Consider the following 19,215-nt stretch of genomic DNA (forward strand, 5'->3'; position numbering starts at 1 on the left):
TCTAACCAAATGACAGACCAAGTACAGGGACATCTAGCTCTTTTGGGTCTTTGCTGCTTCTTGTACCTTCAAGAAGAAGCACCCTTGGTCCTTCTGTTGGAGGATGGAGGCAGCAGAAGTCTTCCTTTTCAAGTCCACAGGGAATTGGGAGGAAGCACCTGGGGCAGCCCCCCGCATCCTCGTTCTGTGTGCCATGTTCCCGCCTCAGGGTCCCCAAGGTCCCCCCACCTTCTCCTTTGTTACTCCAAACACAAGTGAATGGGGAGGGACAGGGCTGTGGAGGCCCAAACTCAGGCAAAAAAAAAAAAAAAAAAAATCTAAGGCTGGGAGCATTTATTTTGATGTTTTCCTTGAAGCTCCCTGTAAAGGACTTGGCCTATCTCTACCTAATTGGTCCCATCCAAAGACTGGGCCACCTGCCCACACAGGTGGGGACAAGAGATATGGAAGGCACCAGCAGGTGGACACTCAGGACCTTGCCTGGCTCTGTTCATCCGCTGGCTGGGCCAGGCCAGATGCCCTGCCCCAGTGGAGTGAAGCCCATGTGGACAAAGGCCCAGTGCACGGTCAGACACAAACAACACACAGCTGTCCAGAGCCTCGGAAGCACCATTTATCCAGGCTCCATGGAGCCAAGTGTCCCCTGGTGTTCAGGGGAACATAGGCACCGCAGTGGCCCTCAGCCCGAGACCCTCCATGCTTCCCAACATGTCTGCTCTAGGACTGCTCACCACAGTGGGGCCCTGGGAATGAACTGGCTTCAGATCCTCCATCCCACACCCCCAGGGACTCCATGGGGCCCAGCCAGCCCAGCACCTGTTAAATAACTCCCTGCAATCCCCTGAAAACAGCCATCCCCAGAGCAACCCACCCACCCTGCACCGGGAATATATTATTCTATCAGTTTCTGTCTCCTATTGTGGAGGGACTCTCAGCTCCAGGGAAAACCATCTCCTTAACACACCAGAGGGGAAGAATTTTCCCATAACCCTGGAGCAGAGACAAAGGGGGCCTGGGTTGGGCTAGAAAAGCCAGGAATCACCCCTGTGTCCTCTCTCTCCCTGGAGCACTTCCTTCTCCTTGCTCTCTTAGCAGCTGGGGCAGGTGTGACTTACCCAACGTCACAGACCCAGGACCCAGAGCCCTGACCCACCCAGGAGGTCACCCTGGTTTTGACAGCCCCAAGCAGCTCCAGGGCAGGGGGCTGACTCCCTGCCTGCTCCTGCTGGGCCCCTGCAGTTCTCTAGCTTCTGAGTAGCTGAGGAAGGTTCCAGCTCTTGACTGCACTCTGTCCAGGGCCCTTGGGGCTGTTCACTAGCACCCTCCACCCCTGGCGCCTCCAGGTCTCTCTTGCTCTGGGAATTCTCAGACAGCACCAGGGCATGGAAGCCATGGAGTCTGGGGTGTGGGCAAGCCTGGCCCTGGCCCGAACAGCATCTGGGCCCAGGCCAGGCCTCATACCCAGTATTGGCCATTCCTGAGGGCAGGGTTGGGTGTCCGGCAGAACTGCAGCAGCTCCGGGTCAGGCTGGCCTCCTGGCGGGGACCCCTGTCCAGGCACAGCTGTGAGGGGTATGGCCTGGCCTGGCTCTACCTTGCGAAAAGTCTCTGTGTCCCCGGCCAGGCCATTGCGGGGTTTGGCAGTCAGAATCTGGACGTCATGCTTGCCTGTCTTGTTGCGTTTGCGGAGGTAGAAGAGCAGGGGCAAGATGAGCGCCAGGAGCAGGAGGACCAGGCACACAGGAATGATGATGCTGAACATGTTGGCCTCCAGGAAGCCCAGGAAGCCACCCCTGGCCACAGTGGGCACAGGGCTGGATGCTGCCGGGCCTGGCTCACCCGTGGGAGAGATGCTCTCTGGCTCCCCTGAGTCAGTCTGAGTAGCCTCAGGGACACTGAGCAGGGCCACGCTGTAGGGCCGGGCTGCATTATAAGGCTCGGTAGTAAAGTCCAGGGAGGCCACAGCAGGTGGGACACCCCGTGCCCATAGTTCCAGAGTGAGACTGTCCCCTGCTGGGCCAGGCACCCTACCCTCTGGCCTGCCCACCTCGAGCCCCAGCCTGCCATCCTCCAGGTCCTGCTGAGTGAAGTGCTCCACAAGTGGCCGGCTCCTGGGCTCCGTCCTGGCCCGCGGCACACGGACCACGCGGCCATGCTGGGGTCCCGCCAGAAGCCTGAAGCGGGGCACGCTGCCCGTGCGATTGGCCAGCTCGCCGGCATCCAGCACGGTGGAGTCCAGGCGTAGGGTGGCACCCTGGGGCCACGGCCCACCTGCCCACACGTGCAGCAGAGCCCGCACAGTGACATTCACTGTGGCTGATGCATTGACGCCCCTGGCCAGCGCCAGGACCTTGAAGTGGTCGTGAGAGGAGGAGAAGTTGGTGAAGGCAAAGACCACCTCGCCCTGGTCCACTTGGAGCTGGCTGAAGGCTGAGGCAGGCTGCCCGCCCACCAGGAGGTGCCCGTACTGCGGCCCCTGGGTGAGGCGGTAGGCCACGTCGGGCTCCTCCCGATCCGAAACCACCTGGAGCTGCTGCCGGCTCAGGGGGGAGCGCCCCAGGGCTTGGGGCACCTCCAGGGGGGCTCGCGGCTGCACCTGGATGGCAGAAGGCAAGACGTCCACAGCCAGGGTCATGGGCAGAGGCGGGCTGGCCCCATCAGACATGCTCAGCTGGAAGACTCCCGCCACGCTGCTCCCATTGGCCACAAAGGCCAGTCGCCCCGCATCCACGTCGGCCTGTGTGAAGCGGGTCGTGGGCCCCGGGCTGCCCCCCAGCAGACTCAGGAAGCCATTGTGGGGTGCCCTCTGCACCTCATACTCGATCTCCCCAGGAGCTGAGTCTGGGTCCACCACACTCAGCTGGGCTCGGGAGACCAGGGCGCGAGAGCCCCGCGTGAGCCTCAGCGGCGTGGAGGCCTGCGGCTGCGGAGGCCTCTCGTTCACATCCCGCACGGTGATGCTGAAGGCCTCTGAGGTTTGGGGTCCCACTACGGAGGCCCCAGCTGGCCCCTGGAGATGAGCACGGAAGCGGAAGCCATCCTGCTGGGTGCCCCCACCACCGTGGGCATACACCAGCTGTCCCGCAGCCACCTCGGACTGCAGGAAGTGGGGCCTCCCGGCGTGGAGGGGCTCCTCAGACACCAACAGCTGGCCCCGGGTGGGGAACTGGGTGACCTGGAACAGCACGTCATGCTCGGGGCGCTGGGATGCTGGGACACTGGCCAGGAGGTTGGAGGCATCAAGAGCAGCGACGGTGATCTTGGCCCGCTGGCCCTCAGAGACCCAGAGACCTGGGGGTGGGACACAGGCTGTGAAGGTCCAGTCCACTGAGGGAAGAGCCCAGATGGCTAGAAGGGGGACTCCAGGGCAAGGTTGTGCCTTCCTTCAGACCAGGTACCCCAGAATTGGGCTGGGGGCCCTGGGGGGACAAGGATTCTATCCCCCCATCACAAAGCCCCCAACCCAGCCTTCCTATAACTTCCCAGATCTCGGGGAGCTGTAATAGGAGCTGCTGACCAGTCCTGTAGCCCTCCTCGTGGGGCCTCTCCCTTCAGCCCCAACCTTGCCAGGGCATCAGCTTCTCACCTTTGTTTCTCCAGAGGCGGGTGAGACGCTGAGGACAGGTGGCCTCAAAAGAGATAGTCACAGCGAGGGTGGCAGCCATGTCAGGAGCAGGGGGCGAGGACAGCAGGAGCTCTATGGCATCATGGGCTTCCCAGAAGGGCTCAGGGGACATCTCGTGCTCATATAGGACATTCCCAGCATATACCTGAAGGAGACACCGTTGTTGGGGGTTACAGGCTGGCACCGGCACTGGGCACTCCTGTTTCCCCAATACTCCAGTGCCCAGCCTCACTCTGTGCTCTCCCAGCTGTGCCCAGGCCTGTGTGCGTGTATACTCTGCTCTCTGCCTCACCAGCCCAGGGGTCGCCATTAGGCAGTTGGGTGGCAGCAAAGGGCTGGGCTCAGCTGCCTGGGTTCCTATCCCAGTTCCACCAGCTGTGCCAATCCCCAGCTCTCAGTCCCTGGGGAATGCCATCATCTAACTGTGCTCCCATTGACTGCAAGTCCTTGGGATCCACCAGGTCCCTTCCTCTCTGACTTACTAAACACACCACTTCTATAATCTCCCTTCTTTCTCCAATTGGATCAGTGCCCCCCCCCCCCCCCATGATCAGTCGCTCCACTCAGGCTTGTGATCCGAAACTTGTTTTTGCCAAGGGCACCAGGGGGCTCAGGGGTGTCAGACCCAGGGGCAGGGTCTCCGGCCTCACGGACCTGCTCGGCATCATTGACCAATGGAGCAGTCCTTCTCCAAGATAGCTGTTGATTTCTGGGACATTCTACCCTCTGGGTTCTCCTCCTAGCTCACAGACTCTTGATGGTTTCTTTACTTCTCTCCAGCGTCTTATGGAGAGGCCTTTGACTGTCCTGCTAGATTCCCTGGTGCTTTCAAGCAGATGCAGGGCCTCAGACAGCAGCTCTGCTAAAGACCCCTGATCCATATCTCTAGTCCAGAATGCTCTTGCCTGAACCTGAGACCTGAGAAAGATTTCTTTCTTTTTTTGGTAGTGGGGAATGAACTCAGGAGTGCTTTAACCACTAAGCCACATCCCCAGCCCTTTTTGTTTTTTGAGACAGGGTCTCACTGAGTTGCTTAGGGCCTTGCTAAGTTGCTGAGGCTGGCTTTGAACTTGTGATCCTCCTGCTTCAGCCTCCCAAGCTGCTGGGATTACAGGCGTGACCCACCACACCTGGCTCCAGACTTAGATTTCTACCCAAGTCCTCAGCAGTACCATGTGGATGTCCAATGGACATCTCAAGCTTCACAGATCATTTGGACTCCTGCTCTGCCCTGCCTCCCAGTCTCCCACCACAGATGATGGCAGCTCAACTCATCAGTGTCTCAGTAAGAACCACAGAAGTCCTCTGTGGCTGTTCTTCACCACCACATCTCCTGCCTGGATTGTAGCAATAACTTCCAGGCTTGGTTGCTGGCCCGCGCCCTCTACAGTTTGTTCTTTATATGGAAACAAAGTGAGACTAAAAAAGTCAAGGTTAAGATCTTTTTTTTTTCTCTTCTGAGTCAAGTTCTTGCTATGTTGCCCAGGCTGGTCTCCAACTCTTGGGCTCAAGTCATTCTCCTGCCTCAGCCTCCTGAGCAGCTGGGACTACAGCATATACCATTGTCCCCAGCTTATTAGGTCACTCTTTTGCTCAAATTCTATAATGGCTCACCATTTGAACACAAAGGCCCCATAATAACCCTGTTGCTTCTGTGACTTCAACTCCCTCCAACAATCGCTTCGATTACAGGCATGTGCCACAGCACCAGCTCTGAATAGAAACTTAGTGTGCAGAGACTCCAGGCACAGCGGGGACTGGGGTGGGCTGGGAACAAACTGGTCTAAATGGGGAGGAGATCTTGTGCTAAGGGAGGCGCTGATCCTCAGGAGTTTGCTACAAGAGAGAACACAGGCCTTTTAAGAAATGGATAATCAGGGTTTGGGGAACACCATGATTTATATGCTGATGGTTAACTTAAAAATATAAATTCAAAGTGTGCCCAAATAAAACACATCTGTGGCTCAGATGTAGATTGCAAAGAATGAAAGACTCCCAGGCTGATGAACAGGCTGCCAGGGAATGGAGACCCCCAAGCAGTGGGTGTAGGAGGCTGGATGCCTGTATTCCAGAACTCCTGTGAGTAGGAGATGTCTGGAGGGGAGTCAGGTAAACCCAGGCCAGGGAGGAGGGATCCCTGGGTTGCGGGAAACAAGCACTGTCCTCTGGTGAAAGGAAGATCAGCAGTCAGAAGGCAGTGCTGGTTTTGTCTCTTACTAGCCACATGCTCTCACCTGACCTCCATGAGCCTCAGTTTCCTTATCTGCAAAGTGGGGACACCTGATCCCTGCCCTGCCTAGCTCAGAGCAATGTAGGACAGCGGTGCTATTAAAACACTGCCAGTCTGGTCCTGCCCTGCCCCCTACCCCTAGTGGAGGAGGGTGTCTCTGCCACATAGCCTCTTCCCAGCCTCCCTGGGTGACACTGCCAGCCTGGGCCCCTGGTGGCCATTCAGTCTAGCTCTTCACTTATCTGGGGTATGAGGGAAATTAATGTGGGGACTGTAGAGCTAGGGAGGGGTACATACAGCCTCATCCTGTGCCTTCTCCCTTCCTGAATATTCAATGTCACGGCTCCTAGAGAATTGGGGTACTCAGCTGCTGTAGCCACTGGCCTGCTGGGTATTTTGCTGTGGGAGGGGGCAGGCAAGGGGCCCTCGTAGGAGCTGGGGTTCCAGGAGAACAGGAAACCCAGCTTTACAGCATTGATGCGATAGACCTAAGAGCTCTCCCTCCACCTTGGTCAAAGCCATCCCCTTCCCTGTCTGCGCTACTTGCTGAGGCAGGGACTGGCTTGTCACGTGCTGAGTTCCACTTAATGTGGTGCTTCTCAGAAGAGACTGGGCACCCTGGTGGGGAAGGAATGATTAGGGCTTAGGAGGTCTCTGGGAGGAGAGGAGAGGGAGTTGGAAAGGGACCTAGAGGTGGGGGTCTACTGTTTTAGAGGGAAGGCAGGTCCCCTGGGAGGTCCTTGAAGCAGTACCAGTCCTGAGCACCCCAAGACTGCCCCTACTCAGGACTAACTGGGATCCTGTGCTGGGCCTGGACACCAACACAGCCTCTGGGCAGGAGCATCAGGGGCACTGGCAGCTCAGCAGAGCCCGTGTTCTTCTCTGCCTTTGGGGAAAGACAAGACTGTCAGGAAACTCACAGCACCTCTATCTACAGAGGCAGTGATGGCGGCTGGCCCCACAGATGCAGTTAGCAGAGAGCCCTGCAATCCCAGCAGCCTAACAGCCTGCCTTTACCTGTGACTGAGAGTTCTAATTCTGACTGGTGGCCCTGGTATGCCCAGGGACAGCTATACTCTGAAGCTGCTCTGATGGGTGGCAGTGACTTCACTCCCAGCCTGGCCTACTCAGCTGCCTGTCTACTGAGCTGTTCCCACAGCCCGCTCTGCTCCTTGGGGGCACCTGACTCAAGCCCCAGGCTCACTCCTCTGCCCTCAGCCTAACTTCATCTCAAGCTCTATCCCCTGAACCAAGCACCGCCCCCTCACCAGCTACTGGGCTGCCTCTGCTGCCTTCTCCCCTGCATCTTTCCAAGCCTCTAGGATCTAGTTGCAGCTTCCCCGGATACTGGGCCCCAGGACCTTATCCTTGCTTTGGGACCCTGCAGCCCTGACCTTCTGTATCCTTGTCCTGCTCCCTTGGACCACTAAACCCCACCTGCTCCACCTGCCTGGCAGTTCCTGGAGTGCAGGCCCTAGGGAGGGGGGTGGTCTGCTGCTAATGATGCTGGAGCTGGTACCTGTGTTCATGTGGAAGTCTTTTTTTTTTTTAAATATTTTTTTAGTTGTTGTTGGACACATGCCTTATTTATTTTTATGTGGTGCTGATGATTGAACCTAGCGCCTTGCATGTGCTAAGTAAGTGCTCTACCGCTGAGCCACAACCTCAGCCCCATGTGGAAGTCTTTAGGCCCTGCAGGTCACCTGAGTTTGGATGGAGATCTGCAGTGGCTGCAGAGTTGGGCCCTTACCTCAGCCTGAGTGAAGTTCACCAGGGCCTCCCCAGCACTGCCCTGCTGGACGTGGAATAGCCGGCCAAGCTGGGGCCCCCGCAGCACTCGGTAGAACAGGTGGTGGGGGTCCGTGCCTGCGCTGGAGCTGGCTCTCAGGCTCTGGCTGCTGAGAGGCTGGACAGACTCTGTGAGAGGCAAAAAGGGCTGGTCAGCCTTTGCCCAGGAGCCAAGACAAACCCTGCAGCCGCCAGAGGCCACATGGTCCTGGTGGCTGTCCTCAGCTTTGCCCCAGCTACTCAGCAGACCCACCTGGGCAGACAGTCAGTGTCCGGCTGCCCTCCAGCGACAGCAGCACTTGCTTCTGGGCTGCCACGCGGAAGAAGTGTCCGGAGGAAGTGTGCTCCCCATCAGAGAGGTCAAAGCGGAAGCCTCCATCCAGGGCTCCTGAGGACAGGGGTGGAGCTGAATCCCACTGGCCCAAGACGGGTCCCTACCCTCAGGACATCCCCACTGGCTGCAGAAACCCAAGCACTCACCTCTATGCGAGAACAGTACGAGCCCGCTGTCCAGCTGGGCCTGTGTGAAGTGGTGGACCTCGGTGCCTGGCGCCATGCGCAGCACTACACGCCCGTTGCTGGGCTGCTCAATGGTGTAGACCAGGTCCTCGGGTCCCGAGTCGCCGTCTGTGCTCCGAAGGGCCTCAGTAGGTATGGGCACAGTGGCCCCCTCCCACATCTGGGGACATAGGCCTGTGAAGGTTCCATCCCTGCCATGCTTACCCACCCCCGTTCTCCTGCCCTGGGGCCACCATCTGAGGGGTGGGGTCTTGCCCCTAGGTCCGGTTACATGTCCTTCTGGGTCAATCACTCATGAGCAGTGTTGAGAGGGACCCCCATTCCCAGAAACAACGGTCTTTTGGCATTCCTGGGCTCCTCCCTCCTACAGCCCTAGGAAGAGGAGGCTCCAGCCCTGGGCTGGGGACACAAACATGGGTGGATGGCACCACCTGGTGGCCAAACTGCCACACAGCATTCCTGGCGGGTGATTGCCCAGGCAGCCTTTAGTCTGAGTCATACTGGTTTCCCCGCCCCCCAGCTGCCCCCCAAGGTATATCCTGAACCACAAAGGACTCTGTGCCCTATGTCAGAGACAGCCCAGCTTAGCCCTCTTCTGGAAATTATTTAGTACTTGGAGTTGAACCGAGGGCCTTGCACATGTGAGGCAAGTGTGCTACCACTGAGCTACCTCCGTAACCCTTTTTTATTTTGAGCCAGGCATGGTGGCACATGCCTGTAATCCCAATGACTGGGGAGGCTGAGGCAGCAGGAGGATTGCAAGCTGGAGGCTAACCTCAACAACTTATCAAGACTCTCAAAATAAAGAATAAAAAGGGCTGGAGATGTGGCTCAGTGGTAAAGCACCCCTGGGTTCAATCCCTGGTGCAAAGAAAAAAAAAAAAAAAGGTGGGGACATGGTTTAAAATTTATTTTGAGATATGGCCTTGCTAAGGTGCCCGGCCTGGCCTTGGACTTTCTATCTTTGCACCTCAGTCTCCTGAGTCAACAGAATTACAGGCATGAGCCACTGCCCCTGCTTGGAACCTTATAGAGCTCCTACTGACGGGGGTTGTCTTCACCCCGGAAGCTGGCAATCAAAGCCCTGCCTATCCCGTGTTGTGCCATGTGGGCTGGGCCAAGCTGCAGCCTTTCTGTTCCACAAATAACATTTATCCTGTCCGGGCCTCAATCTTCACCTCTGCAGAGTGGGGGTGCCACTGCTCTGCAGTGGCATAAGGGTCGGGAGAGCCCAGCTATGGCCTCTGCTTGTGGAGGATGGAGGTGGAGGCTTAACTTCTCCCCACCTCAGGACCACCCTTAAGGACTTGTAAGAAATTCTGTCAGGTGTTTTGTTTTAGGAAAAGCCTTCTGCTACAAGTGAGTCCAGGAGCTAGCAGGGCCAGTGTAGCCATTCACGAGGCTACTGGCTGCACTTGAAAGCATTCAACAACGAAAGCTCACCCCTGTGTTCTGTCCTCGGCACGGTATCCCATCTCGTTTTCCAACAACCTACTAAGGCATGTGCCACTTTGCAGAGGAGGAAACTGAGACTTGGAGGGGGGTGTACTATATGCAGGGAAGTAGGGGACCCTGGCCTCTTCATAGGAGCAGAGATAGGGGTGGTCCCAGGGATGCTCCCACCTGCAGGCCTGTGTTTGTGATGAGGACAGGGGGCTGGTCATTAACTGGCAGGATGGTGATGGCGAAGGTCACGGGATGACTCTGGCGGTCCACCTCAGAAGCATTTGCCACCAGGACAAAGCTGTCTGTCAGCGTCTCACTCCCGTCGTGCACATAGCGGATCAGCTGCTCCTCCACCTACAGGCAGGCGCAGGGCTGGCGGTCAGGCCCCAGCAGGACCGGGACTTACAGGGGGTCTTAGGCCCAGCACCCTCGTGCCCTGCTTTTGGGTGTAGGAGGAGACCGCCTCTTCAGAGCTTTAGCTTCCATAGGGGGAAGGCAGGAAGAATAATTTCTACGTCCCAGAGGGATTGAGGGGAAAGTGAGATATAAAACAAGGTGGTCCCTAAAGTCTGTGGCTCCCCATCTCTTCTCAGTACCTACCCCTAGACTGGGAATTTCTGGGGCTCCTCACTCTGTGCCCAGGGGTGGGCAACCGCACAGCCCCTGGGTCTCCCGGATAGCTGTACCTCTTTCCAGGAGAAGGTGCTGAGGGTCCCATCTTGAGCTTGCTCCTCCCTCTGCAGGGCCCCGTGCTGGGGCGGCTCCAGCACCTGCAGGTTGAGGCTTGGCAGCGTGGGGAAGTAAGGCCCAGTGACACGGAGCAGCGGAGGGGCCAGGGTGCGGGTACCACCCTCGGGGACACTGAAGTTCTGCGCCTCCAGGGGGATGGCAGTGGGCAGCACCTCCAGCTCCATAAGGATGCCCTCGAGGGGAGCACCCAGGCCAGAGGTCACGTCCAGGGAGAAGGTATCACGCCAGGCCTCAGGGCGGGAGTGTAGGTACAGGACGCGGCCCGCATCCACGGCCTCCTGAGGGAAGCTGTGCACGGGGTCCAACCTGGGCGGCTCATCCACTGAGGCACCATGTGACACCATCACCAGGTAGCCGGCACTTGGGGGGCTCTTCACTGAGAACACGATGTCTGCTGGCGGTACTGCCTCCTGGGCTGCCTGGTCAACAGAAGGCAGTGGGGACTCACAGCAGGCCACAGAGGGGCCGTCTCTCTCTTTCACACACACACACATTCTCTCTCTCTCTCTTTCTCTCTCTCTCTCTCTCTCTCTCACACACACACACACACACACACACACACACACGCAGGGTTGTACTCAGACTCTGCTAAGGTGATTCCTGGTTTGCCTGGAGCCTTCTGTCCCCCACCCTGCTGTTACAATCTCTGGCCACCGGAGGGCGCCCAGTCCTTCCTAGAGGCTCAGGCTCCCACACTCCAGATCCCAGAGAGTCTGGAGGGGGACCTGCCCAAAAGCTGTGGGGTGCTCCCTCATCTGAAGAAATGGAGCCACAAAAAACAAGGCTAAACACTACCACCAAATGCACATTTCTGATCCTGTGCCTCTGCTTAGAATATCATCCCTTTCCCCTGCTATTGACACCCTGTATTCTTCAAAGCCTGGTTCAAATGCAGCCTTCTCTAGTGGGGGGACATCCTGACACCAGATGTGTTTAGTCAGTCTCTCCAAAACTCCAGACACTCAGGGCTTCAGAATCTGGCAGTGTAGGAAAATACAGCCAAGAGAGGGCAAGGGCCTGGCCCGAGATCACGCAGCAAGTCAATGAGCCTGCCAGACAGCCTGTGGTTGCTCTGCGAGGTTCCTGGGTGGTGAGAAGCCCTTCACCGATTGTCACAGTCCTGGAAAAGGAACCGAGAGTGCAGGAACTTGAGAGACACTGAAGCCTGTTTCCACGTCCAGCAACTCTCAAATCTCTGTGCCCATGATAACCTCCCTGGGAACTTACTAGAATGCAGACTCTTGGGCTCCACTTCAAAGATTCTGAGCGTCTATCTATAGCCCAGGAGTCTGCATGGCTAGCCACAGCAGGCGCACACGTGTGTATATCTGAAGGCACATACAACTCATGGGCAGATGTGTGTCCCACAAGTTCCCCAGAACCTGTGGGCCACAACACATACACATCGAGGCAAGGGCACACTCACCCCAGAAGCCAGCACTCACATCCCCAGCACACAAGCATGCTCGGCAGGAGGCCGCAATGGAGGCCCCACCTGGCCCAGCCTAGTCCACCCAGCTCCTTACCTCCAGTTGGTCCCTTCTGATCTCAGCTGCTTCCCCCTGGAAGACGTAGATCTTTTTGTGCTGAACCAGTTGCAGTGGGGCCACTGGGCCCTCCAGAGCAATGGTCACCTGTAGGGTGGCATCTGTGTGCACTGGCCCTGCTTCCACAGAGAGTGATAGGGTGTCACGGGGGCTGAGGCTGCCATTGTGGCTGTAGAGAATGGCCCCATCCAGCAAATCCTGATGGGAGAAGCTGGTGGTTGGCTGGCCAGCCCGGAGCAGCTGCCCCCAGCGAGGGCCAGCTGTGACGTGATAATGGACCTCATCCCCACTGCGGATGTCCAGGTTGGTGTCCAGATGGAGCACTGCGGTATCGATGGTGCCCTGGCCTCCTTGAGGGACCACGAGGCTGGAGCCATTGGCCACACGGAGGTAGGGTGCGGAGGCCTGCACCTCGAGCATTGCGGTGGCCTGGTGCTGCCCATCGGACACCTGCAGCTGCAGCCAGCCGTGGTCAGCCCCTGAGTGCACAAACAGGACCTGCCTCTTCCTGAGGTCCTCCTGTGTGAAGCGGTAAATGGGCCGGCTTGGCTCATCCACAGCCACGATGCTGCCAAAGAGGAGGTCCTTGCGGGTCAGCACCAGCTGAGCATCAGTGAAGCCCGAGTCGGCGTCGCTGAAGGCCACGTCGTCCGTCGTCAAAAGCCGCTGTCCACCTCGGGCCACGTGAAAGACACGGCTGATGGTTTGCACAGGGGCGTGGTCATTCACAGGCTGGATGGCCACTCGGAAGACACCCCGAACCTCCTCCCAGGCCATGTCACCGCTGCCCTCGCCCTGGCGGGTGGCCACAAATGGGATATCATCTTCTGTGGTCTCGGAGTCATCATGCTGGTAGACCAGCCGGCCACGCAGCAGGTCTTCGTTGGTGAAGGATGTTACCATGGTGGCCTGTTCCTGTGGCCCCCGCCAAGCCAACCTTCCGTGGCGGGGTCGCTCCATGACCTCATAGAGGTAGCTGGCACTGTTGAGACTCTTGACAAAGAGGTGGTCAGCAGACAGGACACCCTCACCACCCTCGGGCACCGAGAGGAGGACGTTGGTGAGCACCGGAGCATCTGGGTCACCACCAATGTGGATAGGGAAAGTATAGAGCGGGGAGAAGTGTGGAGGGGTCGTGACCCGGAAGCGGAAGGAGTCCTCGACTGCCTCTGAGGCCCGTGCTGTGGCCCCATAGGTCACCCGCCCAGCCTGCAGGTCATCCTGGCTGAAACTCTCGCCATCTGCCAGCCTCCTGCCCTGTAGCTGAAGGTTGCCTTTCCTGGGGGCCTGAGTCACCTCGTAGTGGAAGGACCGGGGCCCCGGGCCTGCCTCCTCCACGGCAGCCTCCAGGTGGGCTGTGGTGAGGACCTCCTGCTGGGTGTTCTGGGTGTGCAGCGGCTCTAGCCGCACCATCCACACCGTGGCTCTCTGGATGCTCACTGGGAAGGTCAGATTGCTCAGAGTCTCCTGGCCCACCTGCACCTCCAGGGCCAGGTTCTCCACGGTGTCCTCAGAGTGGTGCTGGGGATCGGTGCTCAGGTACCTCACCCGGCCCTGCTCCACGTCGCGCTGGTGGAACGCCTGCGTGGCCCACCACTCTGCGCCCTCGGCCCCCCCTGCCCCCTGCTTCTGCAGCTCCCCGAATTGCAGGGTGCCCGTGACTCGGAACAGCACACTCACATCCTGCCCCACAGCGTTGGTCTCCACCGAGAGGTTGGCGGGCAAGATGGGGGTGGCAGAGCCCTGGGCCAGGCGCAGCCCCGTGCTGTGACGGATCCGGATGGCTGGCCGGACAGCCACTACCTTCAGTGTGGCTGGGGGGCTAGCCTGCAGCCCATCACTGACACGGAACGTCAGGTCCTGTGCGGGGCCATCGCGATGGACGTACACGATGCTACCGGCCTCTAGCTCCGGGCAGGAGAACTCCGTGGCCGGCTCCCCAGGCTGGTCTCGGTGCTCCACAGGGAGGCGGGTGGAAGCACCTAGGAGCTGGAAGGTGAGGCCCTCGCAGGCAGAGTCGGGGTCATAAGCCTGGAAAATCTCGGGCCCCAGAGGCTTCTGTGTGTGTTCCAGGATCACCATGAGATTCCCGTGCGGGAAGATGATTCGGGGTGGGTCATTGACAGGGTTGATCTGGATGGGCAGGAGGTAAGTTTGACCCCTCCGTAAGCAAGAGGGCACAGGTGCCCGAGCTGTCACTGACACCTCCAGCACCAGCTGGTCGGAGGTGTCCTCAGAGCCATCGTGGACGAAGCGGGCCTTGCGGTTCACCACGTCCAGCAGAGTGAACATCTTCCGGGCCTGGGCACCAGGGATGTCCAGCTCCAGCTCGCCATGGCGTGCCCCCCGGCTCACACTGAACAGCACCTGGGATTTACGGAGCTCAGCTTCAGTCAGGTCCAGTGTGGGCTGCACGTGCCGCCACTCAAGCCAGGCCGTGCCACCCTCGGCCACCACAAGTGGGCTGATGGTCAGCAGTTGGGTAAAGTTGGCAAAGACAGGAGGCAGTCCGGGTTCGGGGATGCATGGCTCAGGCAGCTCCATGGCTGGCCAAGCCTCAGGTGCCACGGTGGAGAAAGCCTCGTAGGGGCCGTAGCCGTCCTCCTCGTACTCGTCTCCCTCCAGCCTGCAGCCGGCCGTCATGCCGCGAGTGAGCAGGGCTTCCCGTAGCCCCTGCCTCTGGCCATTGACGCTGAGGTCCTCCATGCAGCCCAGCAGGGAGGCGTTGGCAGCCCCCGGGGCCAGGCTCAGGCGGTGTTCCTGGAGGTGACGGGAGGCCTCTGTGTCCAGTCCCCCCAGGAGGAGACTGCCACGTGGCTCCAGGTAGCTGAGAACCCCACGGTTGGACGTACGTGTGGGGTACTGGTCCACAGAGATTTCCAGCCGGTGAGCATCCATGTGGATGCTGACCTCATGGGGCTGTCCGTCGGCCACAGGCACGCTGTTGTGAAGCAGCACGGTGCCCTGGCCCTTCTCAACCACAGCCCGCAGGTGGCCCTCGAATATGTCTACATAGATGAAGTCCCCCTGCCGGCCCCCTGCCTGGAAGGCCAAGGGTGCCTGCTGGCTCTGGGTGGTGAGCGTAAACTCCAGCGTGCCTTCGTCCTGAGTGCTCCAGGCAGGGAAGGCAGCCAGTGAGTGGGGCCCAGAGAAGCCCAGGGCCACATCATTGCCAGCAGAGAACTCCTCAGCACAGCCGTCAGGAACATCAGGGGTCAGTGGCCTGAGGAGGCTACGGCCATTGAGGGTGGCTGCATGGAGGCAGCCCCTCAGGGGTCGGCTGGTTCCTCTCAGGTAAGGCAGGCTGAGGCTCCCACAGCCCCCCACAAAGAGCCCATAGGGGACCTCCAGGGGGGCTCCCTGGACTGGGGCGGAGGTGTTCAGAAGCCCATCGACAGAGAGCAGGGCCCAGCTGTCTGAAATGGTGAGCACCACAGTGTGGGGGGCTGAGTCGCTGAGCAGCATCTCCCCCGGTGTCTGCAGCCTCAGCTCCTCGTGGCCCAGGACGAGTCTGACCTGAGGAGAGACAGGGAGATCAGGGCACCCTGAATCCACCCTTCCCCTACAAAAGCATGGTGTGTCCCTCACACTTGGGGTTCCCTGAAAAAGGGGTCCTAGGACAAGGGCCCTTGTTGCCTTCTTGCCATTTCTTTACTCATCTCCAGAAAACTCAGCAAAAGGAACTCAGCCAGGTCTGGAGAGACTCAGGGACCCTGATGTGAATCTGATCCTGCTCACAGAGGACTGCTGCAGAGCAAGATGTTCTCCCAAAGATTCGATTCATATCTTTATTCTTCTTCCTCTTTCCTTGGGTGAGAAGTGCCAGAAGAATCACCATGGGTTCTAGAAAATTCTACCTCCAAAAAAATGAGCACTTGGAAATTGTCTGAAAGACCCCATAAGGAAGGCAAAGTCATTGAAGGCCATTGGGGTGACTAAAGGCGGCTGGGCTCACTGTTCAGGGATGGGGACTCAATCAGTGTTTTGATAGTTTAGTAAAGAAAATCTCCCTGACTTGGGGGGACAGGGACTCCGTGTATGTGGGGGTCTTCCATAACATCAACACCAGAACTGGCTGTATTGATACTTCCACAACCAGACAGTAGAATGGGTGGTGGTAGAGCATGGGACCTTGGGAGTCCCAGTATGGAGCACCCTCTACAGGGGTGGCCACCACCATGATTCCTGCAGGGCAGAACTGCATCAGCACCAGACCACACCAGGCCAGGGTTCCACAGTGACACCTTGTGGCAGTGAGAAGCAATGGCGTCAGCAGACTGATCAGGCCACAGTCCTCTTCCCATTGGGGTGTGGAGCAGATGGATCTGCCAGATGTGGACTAAGACCCTGGGTTCTCACACTCTTCATGATTAGAGGGAAGACTCAAGGGAGAGCCAGAAGATTCCTTGGTAATAAAGCTTGTGTTAAAGGATGAAGGGAAAAATGAGGAGGCTCAGCTGGCAATACTGGCCATTACCATCATGGATGAACAGTAGCCACACAGCCTAACTAATGAAGTGCCAGAGGATGCCCAGTGGACAGTGGGAGCTCAGGAGAGGGGGCCTAGGTAGGGTAAGCACCAGGGGACTCTCTGGGCGAAGGGATGTGTTATGTGAGGTGTCCCCCAAAAGCACATGTGTGAGACAGTGCAATTCACGGGAGAAATGATCGGGTTGTCAGAGTCTTAACCCAATTAGTGAATTAATCCCATGATTGGATTAACTGGGTGGTAGCTCGAGACAGGTGGGGTGTGGCTGGAGGAGGTGGGACATTGGGGGCATGGCTTTGGGGTATATATTTTGTATCTGGCAAGTGGAGTCTCTCTTTCTGCCTTCTGATCATGATGTGAACAGCGCCACGCTCTTCCACCATGATGCTTTGTCCCACCTTGAGCCCCGAGGAAAGGAGGTGTCGTCTGTGAACTAAGACCTTTGAAAATGTGAGCCCCCAAATCAACTTTTCTTCCCCTACAATTGTTCTGGTCAGGTCTTTTAGTCACGGCAGAAAAAAAGCTGAATAAAACAGGCTGTTTGCATTGAGGTGGGAAGGAGACCAGGCTCAGCAGGCCCAGGGAAGGGTGAACACACGGTAGAGGAAAGGCCTGCAGCCAGAAGTCGCCGATGGCCAGGGAATGGGAACCGGTTCAGGGTGCTCAGAGCTGAAGTCTAGCTAGGGACATGGTGAGGGGCCAGGCTGGTCACAGGGGACTGCTGCAGAGTGGCTGTGGCTGGGGGGCAGAATCTTTTTAAGAGGGAGTCACATTTTCTGGGATGCTGCTACCCATTTGCAGTGCAGCACTTGAGACTCCAAGGTGAAAGTACTTGCATAAGGCCACGTGACCAGCTGGGCATCATTCTAAGCTAGAGAAGGAATCCTGTCCCTGGTCCCAGAGGAATGTCACTGACCTGTAGGCGTCCGGAGTAGAGTTGCAGCAGGAGGTGGTCAGCCTGGCCTGCTGCCAGGAGAAGAAGGGCTTCAGGCTGAGACGTGGAGAATTGCAACTGTAGGTCTATGTTGGTCAGGGCAGTGGCCACGGGCACCTCCAGGTGGTTCTCACCGAAGAAGGAGGCTGGGTGAGAGAGGGAGCTGTGGTCAAGGCTCACACCTTGCCTGGAGGAGGAGAGGTGCTGCAGAGATAGGCAGGTGGCTGCAGGGAGGGGGTCCTGGGCTGAGGTACCCTCCTGGTTCTCTGTGGCCCAGCCTGAGAGTATTGGCCAGCTCCCGGAATCCTCTTGCTCCCAGCAGAAGGCACAGTTTCACCTTGTGTCCAGTCCAGGCCTTGGACATGAAGAAGGCCAGACCAGAAGTTTCCAGTAATCTAGATCCCTTTCTTAGAGGTTGTAGGGCAGAAGGCCTTGAACAGCTCTGGTTCTCCTCTCTGGGGCCCCAGAGACTCTTGCCTCAGTGTGGAACCTCCCTGGTCCATAGGAAACCATCCCTGGCCTGAAAACCTTGTTTGGTGGTCACAGAGCCTTGAAATGGAGTGTCAGAAGAATCACTTCTAATCCAAGCTAATCCGTGCTAACATTCCTTCTCCTGGGTGCCCCCAGGGGCACCCTACCGGCAAGGGTTCCTGGGAAATCCTTGCCACACCACGTCTACCTTCATGGTTGGCTGGGGCCATGCTGATGCCTGATGGTGGTTCTCAGACAGACAGCCCACCCACCCGGCTCTTCTCCTAGGCCATTCTTACAGCTGCATTTTGGGGTGGGGGTAGCGGCTTGTTGGTCTGAGTCTGCCAAGGAGCAAAGGCTCGGAGGCCAGATGGAAACCACTTGCAGTGTCAGACCCAAAATTGGCCAAAACTTCCTCCATCCCCACTGCTATTGCTTCCTGCTGCAGAGCTGTTACCAGTCCCTGGTGAGCACTCAGATCCACCCCTATGTTTCCACCATGGCCAAGGAGTTTGGGATGACAACAGCTGAGATCCTCCTTCCTCAGGACAATCTGGGGCCTGAGGCTGAAGACACGGTGTGGGAGGCCAAAGGGTCTGCTGAGCAGGCCAAAGAGGGCTCCCAAAACAGCAGAGCCTGTTTGGTCACTGCGTAGGGTTCCTCTTGTACCACACTGGGACACTTTCTTTTATTAGTTACTGTTTTCTTTAGGCAGTTTCCTAAAATTAGCCTCCCTTGATCTCTAACCTGCCACCACAATTTCTGGTCCATTCCTTTTGCAGTGTTTAGAATAATTGTAACCTTGACTCCGCCTGCAGATGACCAGGGCTGGGGCTGGGTGTGGGGGGCAGACAGGAATGGGGGAAAGGAGGACTCAGCTCTTTTGGGCTCCCCTGAAACCCTGTGAATAAGCACAGGCTGATGGCCTTGATAGGGATAATCTGGCACCAGCCACACACGTGCTGGTCCCCAGCCAGCCTGAGCCAGCTGACATCTGCCTGAGGAAGTAGCATCAGCCACTGGAGGGGCCTGAGCCTTGTGTGCCCTGGGAGGGATGTGCAAGAAAGATATCGCTCTTCCCTAGGCTGGGCTGGAATCCCCTCCAGCACCTTCTCTTGCCAGCACTGCTGGTAACACTGGAACCTTGTCTGGGAGCTAACAGGATCAAGGAAGAATGCTAAAGCATCTGGGCAGGTGCATCCCAGTGGGCTCAGCAGGCCCAGAGCACCTCAGGCCAGTAAGGGACAGACCAGGAAACTGACAGGTGGTGAGTGCCTATAGGGGCACCTATAGGCAAGGTCACTGCTTCTGCTTCTTGTAACAGGGATTGAGCCCAGGGGCGCTTAACCACTGAGCCACATCCCCAGCCCTTTTTGTGTTTTACTTTGAGAAAGGGCCTTGCTAACTTGCTGAGGCT

General features: G+C 57.9%; 1 protein-coding gene across 1 annotated transcript in view; it reads right to left on the reverse strand.

Annotated features, from left to right (window-relative positions):
* Nucleotides 1-454: 454 nt before the first annotated feature.
* Nucleotides 455-19,215, reverse strand: part of Cspg4 (chondroitin sulfate proteoglycan 4) — a 36,513-nt gene continuing 17,752 nt past the window's right edge. Inside the window, exons 2-10 of the mRNA XM_027926150.2 lie at nt 17,310-17,473; nt 11,884-15,420; nt 10,294-10,776; nt 9,785-9,961; nt 8,123-8,321; nt 7,896-8,030; nt 7,605-7,771; nt 3,586-3,769; nt 455-3,290 (exon numbers count right to left, since the gene is read on the reverse strand). Coding sequence (XP_027781951.2) covers nt 1,456-3,290; nt 3,586-3,769; nt 7,605-7,771; nt 7,896-8,030; nt 8,123-8,321; nt 9,785-9,961; nt 10,294-10,776; nt 11,884-15,420; nt 17,310-17,473 — 6,881 coding nt within the window. The 3' untranslated portion in view covers nt 455-1,455. The remainder of the gene's footprint in view (nt 3,291-3,585; nt 3,770-7,604; nt 7,772-7,895; nt 8,031-8,122; nt 8,322-9,784; nt 9,962-10,293; nt 10,777-11,883; nt 15,421-17,309; nt 17,474-19,215) is intronic.

This window comes from Marmota flaviventris, chromosome 2 (genome assembly GCF_047511675.1).
Source record: "Marmota flaviventris isolate mMarFla1 chromosome 2, mMarFla1.hap1, whole genome shotgun sequence".
Classification (NCBI taxonomy): domain Eukaryota; kingdom Metazoa; phylum Chordata; class Mammalia; order Rodentia; family Sciuridae; genus Marmota; species Marmota flaviventris.